We start from the raw sequence: 10,694 nt of genomic DNA, 5'->3' as shown, positions 1-10,694 counted from the left end.
TTTTTTTTTTTTTCTTGCTCTGCTATGTCAGCACGTCCATGGGGCATGGGAGATCTTTAAATCCCATAACACTTACATTCGGCCCCAAGATCTTTCATGTCCCTTACTTGGCAAAAATACAGTAGGAATAACTGGAGTCAACAAAATTTCACAACAATATAACAAGAATAGCACACAATAAACACAAAAAACCATATTTTAGGGTGGGGCTTGAGCACAAGCTCCCCATCATTCCATTTTACAGTGGACTGTACCAACTGTTGCTTTGGCTCAGGGGGTGTGTCATTCCTCTCAATTTCTATGTTTGCTATAGATTCATGCAGAGCAGAGACTCCGCTTTTGCCTGTTTTCGCTCTATTTTGAATATACCACTTCCATTTGATTATACTAGCCTCTTGGGCATATCCAATTCTGTGAGAAGCTGGGGTACTCATTACCCAGGTCATAATTGGGATTCCAGGTCTTAATATCACTTCATGGCCCACAGTCAGTTGTTCAGTCTCCACCAAAGCCCAATATGCAGCTAACAACTGCTTTTCAAAAGGTGTGTACTGGACTCCAGATGAAGGGAGTTTCCTACACCAAAATCCCAAAGGTACATTTCGGCTTTGTTGTTTTTGCCATAAGCTCCAGTTTGCATAATCATCTTGTACAGTCACTTGCAATTCCACTGGACCATTTTGCATGGGCCACAAATCTAGGGCCAATTGTATGGCAGCCTTGGCTTCTTCAAAAGCTTTACTCTGCTCAAGTCCCCAATCAAATTCATATTTCTTCCGTGTGACTCTATATAAAGGTTTTAAAATCTGTCCCAAATGTGGAATGTGGTGCCTCCAGTATCCAAACAATCCTATGAACTTTTGGGCCTCCTTCTTATTGGTAGGGGTAGGAAAATCCTGAATCTTTTGTCGGGCTTGAGGAAGAATCTCCCTTAGCCCCTTGTTCCATTGTATACCCAAAAACTTCACATTCTGAGCTGGTCCTTGAACCTTTGCAGGGTTAATTTCCCACCCTTTACTTCTCATATGCTCAATTAGAAGGGTCAAACTCCTTTCCACTACTTTCGCATCTTTTCCCTGTATCATGATATCATCAATGTAGTGGGTAAGCTGTACACCAGGTAGCTTTAATTCATCCAACTGTTCAGCCACAATCCTGTGACAAATAGTGGGGCTATGTATGTACCCTTGTGGCAAGCGAGTGAAAGTATATTGTCTACCCTGCCAAGTGAAAGCGAAGTGGTCCCATTGTTTAGAGTCTATTGGGATGGTGAAGAAGGCATTTGCCAAGTCAATAACTGCATACCAAGTCCCATCATATTTCTGGATCCTTTCTATTAAGGTGATGGTATCTGGAACAGCAGCATACAAAGAAGGAGTCACCTTATTCAACTGTCTATAATCCACAGTCATTCTCCACATCCCATCTAATTTTCTTACTGGCCAGACAGGATTATTCCATCTTGTGGTTGTAGGGACTAACACTCCTGCTTCAACATATTCCTTTATAGTAGTGGCAATTTCATCTTGCCCACCTGGCACACGATACTGTTTTAAAGTAATTACTTCAGAAGGTTCAGGTAAAGTGATTGGGTCCATTTTTAGTTTTCCTACTAAAACTGTATTAATTCCTATCTTCCTCACAGCAAATTGGTATCTTCCTTCAGGTAAATTCAGAGTCATGCCTCTCAATACATCTATTCCAATGATGTATTCAGGAATGGGTACAACAACCACAGTATATTCCTTCTTAGGTAACTGCCCAATTTTCATTGTTATTTTAACCTGTCTGGCTGATATTTCAGTGTCTCCTAGACCTGTGATGGTAATAGGAGTTCCATGTTTAAACTTATCAGGGTTTCCATAGATAAGTGTGGCCTCAGCCCCAGTATCAATCAGTGCCCTAGTCACAGTAGTTGATCCATTCTTCCAATATATTGTTAAACCAATATGGGGTCTGCAATCTCTTCTGCATATTTCTTTTATCTGGGCTGGGGCTTGGCCTATCTCCTATTCCCCCTGAAGGTGGGGCAAACTTGGATACAAAGATTCAGATTCAGAAATACCTGCAGGGGTGGTTCCTGCTTCCCTGTTCATTCTAATGCTAAGTACCTTTTCTTGGTACAGCTTATGCAGCTCTTCAGTTGGAATACCATCTATTCTTCTAAAGTCCACCCCAGCTCTTAATAGAGCAGTGAACAGTTCCCTTCTTGTGGGTCTATTTTGTCTCTGAATCCTCTGGCTGTTTACTCTTCTCTCTCGAGGCAATTTGTCTTTTTCCCATTCCCCTAAATCACTTAATTGTGAAATCTTATCCAGCACCTCTGAAAGAGGGTGCCCTATTTCTCCAATTAAAAGAGTCAGAATTAGGTGCTTATATGCAGGAGGAGCCGTCTTCACTATGATATTTCTATGAGGAACTCCTAGGGGGGTATCATAATATGCATTTGCATCTCCAATCAGGATAGCAGTTTTCATTACCTCCTCCTTTAACTTTCTCATACAGTCTCTAAGTGAGTACCAGGGTCTGTCTCCCCTAGGCCACATAGATTCAGTTGGATATTGCTTTTTGCAACCTTCTGCAGCTAAAGCTAGAAGACTCGTTTTGTTATTTCCTCCTTGCATATGGTGATCCCTAAAAGCCTGGTGTACAAAAGGATTCTGACTGATACTTATGAATTTTAAACAGTCCTCATTGTCCAGTGTTATTCCTACGGCACCTTCATCAGTGATTCTTACTATCCAAGACACTAAAGACTCCCCCATTCTTTGGGTAAATCTACTCAATATATCAGTGATCTCCTGTTGAGTGAAATCCTCAATTATCTCCCTGGACTCTGTTTTGCCTCGGTGGTTCTCCTGCCTTCTTCTTCGTATGGGGAGAGCTTCTACATTAGGAGACTCCTCATCTAACTTTGTTCCATTCTCCTCACACACATTCTCCTGGAACCTGTCAGGGCAACTCTGTACAAAAGCTGCATGCACATTCCTTCTGCTAGTTTTTTGCTTCCTTTTAGCTACATGAACAGTAGCTTGCTCCTGGACCACATGAGTCCCTCCAGTTTGCTCTTCTGAGTGCTGTGACACAGAAGAATCCTCAGGCAAACCAGCTGACTCCCTAGCCATCCTAGCTCTTTCCTTCAGCAGCTTATCCCTACTTTTACACATAAGGCGATAACTTGTTAGCAGCACCCAGCCTCTCCTGCACACTCCTGCCAGTTCTTTGCCTGGTTCTATGGGTATTGCTTTCAAACATCTTTCCAAATCTCCAGGTTCTCCCTCTTTTAGCCTTGGTTCCCAGTTTTCACAGGGCCCTGTGCTTTTAGCCCATTCTCTGGCTAGAGAGGAATAAGGCAAATCCTCCCATCCTGGAATAGCCATTTCTCCCTCTAAAGCCCCACTGCTTCCAAATAGAGGCCTGACATTTTGTGATCCCATCCTCGTCGCCAAATGTATCAGCAATGCCATATTCACAATGCCTATAGAGATTACAAATATGCTGATATAATTATCCATCACAAAATACATCAGGTTTGCCATTTGGGGAAATAAACTAGAAAATTTATTAAGATACCAAAAGACTGAGTCCCAAAACCAGAAAGTGAAAGCCATCAGAGTAGTTATGACATTGGCACAGGTAGATAAAGTAGAAAGCACCCACGTTTTCAAGCCTTTAAAACAGAACAGGCTACCTCAGGCAAAGGTCCTACTCTCCCCACTCACGGCAACCACCCAGTGTCCTGGAAGAGCGCTCCCAGCAGCTCCGGCCCCTGGCAGTGCTCAGCCGGAGTCCTAACTCAAAAAAAAAAAAAAGGCAACTGCCGCCAACTGCCAACCACAGGACCGTTAGCTCGGCTTTTTTTTTTTTTTCTTGCTCTGCTATGTCAGCACGTCCATGGGGCATGGGAGATCTTTAAATCCCATAACCCTTACACTTGCCCAAGGTCACACGGCTAGTAAGTGTGAAGTGTCTGAGGCTGGATTTGAACTCAGGTCCTCCTGACTCCAGGGCTGGTGCTCTATTCACTGTGCCACCTAGCCACCCCACTAAAGATCATTTTAAAACAGACTAGAAGGATCACATTAAGACAGAATTATAGGGAGGAGAAGAGCCAAGATTATATAATAAAGGCAGGGGACTCACCTGAACTTTCCCAAATTCCCTGCCAAACGTTAGGATAACACCTAAAATTGAAATCTGAATAGGCAGAACTAATAAAAAGATGGGGTGAAACAGTTTTCCATCCCAAGACAACTTAAAGGTTGGCAAGAAAGATCTGTCTCCGGGGGTGAGTGGAGTGCCGCCCATGCCCCAGCAAGCCAAAAGCAGGCCTTGGGGGTGACTGAATGAGCAGTGGCTGCTTCTAGAGCTTTTAGCCCACAAACCATAAGGGGGACAGACAACTGGTCAGAGAGATGTTACAAGGGACCGTTTGGTGGCACTAGGAACAGGATTCTGTTATGGTGCCCATATGTGGATCCGGGACACAGTCCTAGGTCGGTTACAGTCTCAGGGCAAGTAGGAGCCCTAGCACATAGAGCTACCTAGAAAGACCTTTCAGAAGGAGAAGTGGGGACCCTGGTCTCAGTTCCAGGGTGGCAAAGAATACTTGTAGGTGTACACACACACACACACACACACACCATTTAATAAATGCTTATTGTCTTCTCTACCCCCCCCCCACTTTGAGAGAGAAAATCATAACATTATTAGCTACCCTTTTGTCTGTGGGGAGCAGAGGTGTGGGAGAGGTAGAAAGATAGAAAAGAAAAATGAAGAGAGAGTCTTCTTTCTTTCCAAGTAGTTATAGAAGAGTCTCATGACATCATTACCTCTGCCTCCCCTGATCTTCACCCAAATGTTCTCTATCATGTCTTATACCCCCTCCCTGGATTTCCTCATATACCAGGCTACTCTTACCCCACCCACAAACCAGCCTGCTTTGACTCAGCTAGTTTCTTTTGTATAAGGAATAGCCTTCCAGATCTACAATCCAGTCGTGTTTTCATCACACCAGTGTCAGTAATACCAATGAAGTCAAATTTACATCTACACTGAATAATGTAGACTTAAAATATCTACACAGCAGCAAACAAATGTCTTTAGAGTAAATCAGTACATACGGATATAGACATTTATTTAGGCAGGAAACAGTTCTACCATTTTGAGAGTTTTTTGGACAAATCTCTTATAATTCAGTCTTTGTTTTAAAAAAATATTTTTCCAATTACATGTAAAAATAATTTAATATTTGTTTTTTTTTAATGTTGAATTCTAAATTCTCACCCTCTTTCCTTACCCCCTCTCCTTGAGAAGGCAAGCAATTTGATGTAAGTTTTACATGTACAGTCATGCAAAACGTATTTTCATATTAGTCATGTTGTGAAAGAAGACACAGAAAAAGAAAAAGATGCTTTGATCTGCCTTCAGACTCCATCAGTTTTCTCTAGAGGTGGATAGTATTTATCAAGTTCTTTGGAATTGTCTTGGATCATTGTATTGCTGAGAATAGCTAAATCATTCAGTTGATCATCATACAATATTGCTGCTATTGTGTACAATGTTATCCTCAGGTCACATCAGTTCATTTAAGTCCAGGTTTTTTTTTTTTCCTGAAAGAATCCTGGTTAATCATTTCTTGTAGCATCCCAGAATCAAGAAGACTTAATTACAGATCTGACCTCAGTTACTAGCTGTTTCATCCTGGGCAAGTTACTTAGCCATACCTGCCTCAGTTTCTTCATCTGTAGAATGGGGTTAATAATAGCACCAGTCTCCCAGAGTTTTGATAAAATGAGATAATTGTAAAGCTCTGCACTAACTCTAAAGTGCTCTATAAATGCTAGCTCTTATTATTGAGAGAGGAACTCATGTAAGTACTGCCTAAGGACAAAAAACTTTTTTTCTTTTTTTTTTTTTCACAGAGTACTACACTTAGTTAGGAGACATGGGCTCTATCCTTGTATTTCTTATTAATAGGCTATGTAACCACAAGCTCTTAACTTTTATGGTCTTGATCACTCCTCTTATAAAACTAGGGATATTAAACTAGGTTATTGGTAAGATCTTTTCTGGCTGCAAAATTATGTGATTGTTTCATCAAGCTACAATGATAACTTGTTATGGCACAGATCTTTGGGGGCAGAATGGTGTGTACGGTTTTTGTTTTTCTTTTTTTTGCATGTGGTTATATTTTGGGGAACTTGATTTTGTCTGGGTTGTATCAAAATCCAAGTACTAAAGAACTGTGGCTTGTAGTATATAATCATTAAACATTGATATCTGTAGGTAGCTAAATAGGAAGTTATATAATACATGTATGGCAATATTTTATTTTTTAAAATTCTCATCCTTTGAATGAAAATAGCAATACTTTACCCAATGGAAAAAAATGAAGCCAAACCATATGTTTTCATAAGCCCTTTTTAAATTATGAAATCTTTCGTATTATGGTAATGCCACTCATTTATTCAGTGGTCAGATTTCTGGTATCCTTGACCATATGAAACACAGAATTTTATTTTTGTTAACTTTGAGAGTTGGAAGTGGGGAAGGGAAGTCAGACTTAGGCCAAAGCCTATTGATTTAGTACTTTCCATAAAATGTAATGATTTAAGCAAGCTTTACTATTTGTTTTTCTCTTGGTAACTTTCCATTCTTCCCTTGGTTACAAAGACTTGCTGAGTATGATAGTTTGGAGGGTTGGGGAGAGAGAATGTGTGTTCTGTTGGAGCCAGCCCACTGAGAGCAGGCAAGAAAGGAAGAATAAGAAAGACCATTTAGAAAATATAGCTCTCTGCAGAGAGAGAGAAAATCAGTTGTGTGTGTGTGTGTTTAGCCAAATAATAATAATGTAATTAAAGTTAATGATAAATTTAAATGACATTAAATACGTTTTATATATTGTATCAGGAAATATTTCCATTAGAACATTTTGAAATAAAGAATTCAAGGGAAAGAAAGCTTCAATTATCTAAAAAAAAAATGGATGCCTTCAGAATGGTACGTTTTCCAGCAGTGTTAGAGAGCTGGCACATCATGCATCATTTTTGTTAGTGTACAGAACTATTACACTGGTGATATAGGTAGCGTAAAAGCTAAACCTCTTAGGAATTAGATTAATAGGAAGCGGCTTACTAAAAGTCTTAAAAGTCCTTATTTAAAGATTATTGATTGTGGTAACATTGTATTTTAGTTGGAAAATAACAAACTAAATCCAAATGTTCTCTGGCAGTGATATCTGGTCAAGGCAGTTAGATCAAAGATGACACAGCCTTCAAAAAACCTGGCTTATCACAGTTTCAGGGTTGACTGAGTTTTGAAGCCTTGGGTTGACTTATGAGTTAAGCATGCACATGGCTCTTTTAAAGTGTTGGATGTTATCACTGGGCATTTCTGTTTAGCTTTAAAGGCTTGCAGGAAATTCAGATAACAAGAAAGGAAAATGTTTTTCCCCTGAATTGTATGGGATTAGTTTTTTCAAGGTCAAAAATTGAATTTGACTTTTTCTTTTGTTTATATTTTTATTTCATACTTGTGACTTTAATATCTTATTTTTAATCAACATTCAGAACATAGACTATTTTAATTTTTAGGTTAAAATTCTCCTGGGGCATAGTTTTGTATGCTTTTCATTGTTGTCTTCCTAAAACTTCTTGCTTCCAGATGGAGGGTGACCAGGACCATGCTGCCTGCCATCATTTGTGGCTGAGTAAATCTAAAGCAAAATATTAAAGCACTTGGCTTGAGTAGCTGAATTAGTTCAGGGAACACACTTATTTAAATTACATTTATTTAATATTCACTCTTGACATAGTCATAGTGAGTGAAACGTTGGATTTAGAGACCTATTTCCAGTTGGAGGAAGGAAGAAACAAGTATTTATTGCACACCTACCACGTGGCAGGTCCTGTGCTAGGTGCTGGGGATGCAAATATGAGGGGGAAAAAATGGTCTAGACCACATGCAGAAAGAGCAGAAATGGGGCAGTGGAAGACCTGGGGGGACGAAGGTACTCAGGGATATGGTTTTAAAGTCCAGAGGAGTTAGAGAACAGGGCCAGTAGAAGAATGGGGGAAAATGTGCTCTTTACCTTTATGAAATTTGACAAGCTATTTTGATGATGTTTGAGTTGCATTTTGTAAAATTGATCAGTGCTACCTTTCCATAAAAACAGTAGCCTCCCCCTGTCTTTTGTGCATTTATAAATGATTTGTAAAACTAGTGATGAAAGGGCAAGGGAAAGTACAAAGGATTTTGGGGTTTTTTGTTAATGTCAGGATTACTGGAAGTAGTATTCCATCTTTTTCCCAGCCCCTCCCCCCCATCCCCAGCCCAGTTTATTGAATAATTTAACTTCAATTACCATATCCCTTGGAAACAGGGAATAGAATATGCCAGTATTAGAAGCAGCAAGGTATTCAACTAAAAAGTTAGATTGGAATACAGACAGTACTGACAATGGAGCCGAACAATAGGACTTTGATGCTCAGGAGTCATCGAACCAAGTTTTTTTTTGGGGGGGGGGGCAGGGGGACGCGCAGGGTAGGAAATGTTTGAAGAAATTCTCTTATCGGCTTAAGAGTTGATCTATTTCTTGAAGTCCCAAGGCCATTTCCATTAGCCTAAAATCTGCAATTCATACTACTTACTGTAAAACAACTTTCCTCACTTTTTAAAAAAGTATGTGGATGATATTGAGATGTTTATGCAATTATGTTTATGCTACTGTTAGTGATTACTTTAAGATTTAAATAAGAACAGTAAACACCTTGTTTTATGTAACCCTTTTTTTCAAAGCACTTTCACAGATGACACTTAGAATTTTTATTTTCCTAGATATGACAGATAACTAAAAACCAGGTAATTAAAAATCACTCTAAAGTCTTGGATTTTAAAACAGTTCTGAGGTACCAGTCCCCACCTATCACATTGGCTAATATGACAGAAAAGGAAAATAAGATGTTAGAGGGGATGTGGGAAAATTGGGAAGCTAGTGCATTGTTGGTGGAATTGTGAACTGATCCAGCCATTCTGGAGAGCAGTTTGGAACTATGCCCAAAGGGCTGTAAAACTGTGCATACCCTTTGACCCAGCAATACCACTTCTAGGGCTGTATCCCAAAGAGATCATAAAAATGAGAAAAGGACCCACATGTACAAAATATTTATAACAGATCTTTTTGTGGCAAAGAATTGGAAATTGAGGGGATGTGCATCAATTGGGAAACAACTGGACAGGTAGTATATGATTGTGAAGGAATACTATTGTGTTATAAGAAGTGATAAGCAGGATGATTTCATAAAACCTGGGAAGACTTGTATGAACTAATGTAAAGTGAAGTGAGCAGAACCAGGAGAAACATTTTATGCAGTAACAGCAATATTGTTAAGGATGATCAACTGTGAATGACATAGCTATTTTTTAGAGATACAATGATCTACGACACTTAAAACTTATGGAGTCTGAGTACAGATCAAAGCATGCTTTTTTCTTGGTGTTTTTATGGGGGAAGGAGTCTGTTTTCCTTTGCAATGTGACAAATATTGAAATAATGTTTTGTATGATTGTACATGTATAACCTATATTAAATTGCTTGCCTTCTCAAGGAGAGAAGAAAGAGGGGAGAAAATTTGGAGCGTAAAATTTAAATGGATGTTAAACTTTGTTTTTACATGAATGAAAAAAAAGATTAAAATTTTTTTTTAATAAAGTCTTGGATTTTTCCTCTTTAGGTCAAGTTGACCCTGAACAGCACATGACACGGAAGATACTGTTAACAGCAGAAGCAGAGGTAAGTAACTCCAAGCTTCTCCCAGAATCACAATGTGTAACAGCTTCTTGCAAAAATGATTTTGTTTGAAGTCACAGGACTTGAGGGTCTAAATGTGAAGTTGGGTTAGACATTTCTAAGTGTATTGTGCCTAAAGAGAATTGCTAAAACGTTTTTCTGGTGTTACTTTTGCCTTCTACAATGGGCAAAACCAAGACTTAACCCTTCCATAAGAAGAGGAAAATTCCTTTTTATCTCCTTCCTATCCTAGTCACCTCCTTACAGTTTTTGGTGATCAGTAAAATGTAATTGGATATCCACAGTTGGGCTTTTTAGCCTTTTTAAATTTTAGTCTTTGTGCTATTTGGAAGATTTGGTTTTGGGTTGGGTTTTTTTGTTTGTTTGTTTTTATAGTATCATGCATTTAGAGTGAGAAGGAAGCCTAGAGGCCATGGAGCCCAACACCCTCATCTTACAGGTGAAGAAACTGAGGCATAGAAAGTGACCTTCCTGACATCACACCACTAGTTAATATCTAAATGAGATTTGAAACCTGGTCTTTCTGGCTCAATCCCCTCTTCTGTCCCCCACACCCTCTTTGATTTTCTTTTTTCTGTTATTTCTCTCCCTTATAGAAAGGAGACATAAAACCTGAACTTGAGTTAAAAAAAAATACCTCTCTTATCCACAGTCTCATAAATTTGACTTAGTTCCCTTTATCAGAGAAACTGTCTGCAAAGATTTTTCCCCCAAAGAAGTTTCTTGCTTTTCTTTTTGTTTTAGCTGCATTGGTTTTGTGTGTGTGTGTGTATGTGTGTGTGTGTGTGTGTGTGTGTGAGTGTGTGTGTGTGTGTGTATAAAACCTTTTATAATTCTATGTAAGCAAAATCATCCATTTTACTTCCTGTGAACCTCCTCGCCA

The 10,694-nt window shown here is 39.2% G+C and overlaps 1 protein-coding gene across 1 annotated transcript in view; it reads left to right on the top strand.

The window, feature by feature from the left end:
• Positions 1 to 10,694, top strand: part of SOAT1 (sterol O-acyltransferase 1) — an 85,170-nt gene that overhangs the window by 28,797 nt on the left and 45,679 nt on the right. Inside the window, exon 3 of the mRNA XM_069065465.1 lies at positions 9,735 to 9,793. Within this exon, the coding sequence (XP_068921566.1) occupies positions 9,735 to 9,793 (59 nt within the window). The remainder of the gene's footprint in view (positions 1 to 9,734; positions 9,794 to 10,694) is intronic.

The sequence above is a fragment of the Petaurus breviceps genome, unplaced genomic scaffold (assembly GCF_028583685.1).
Source record: "Petaurus breviceps papuanus isolate PSGF00001 unplaced genomic scaffold, PetGlider_PUasm1.0 90692, whole genome shotgun sequence".
Lineage (NCBI taxonomy): Eukaryota > Metazoa > Chordata > Mammalia > Diprotodontia > Petauridae > Petaurus > Petaurus breviceps.
This window is presented reverse-complemented; position numbering and strand designations above follow the sequence as displayed.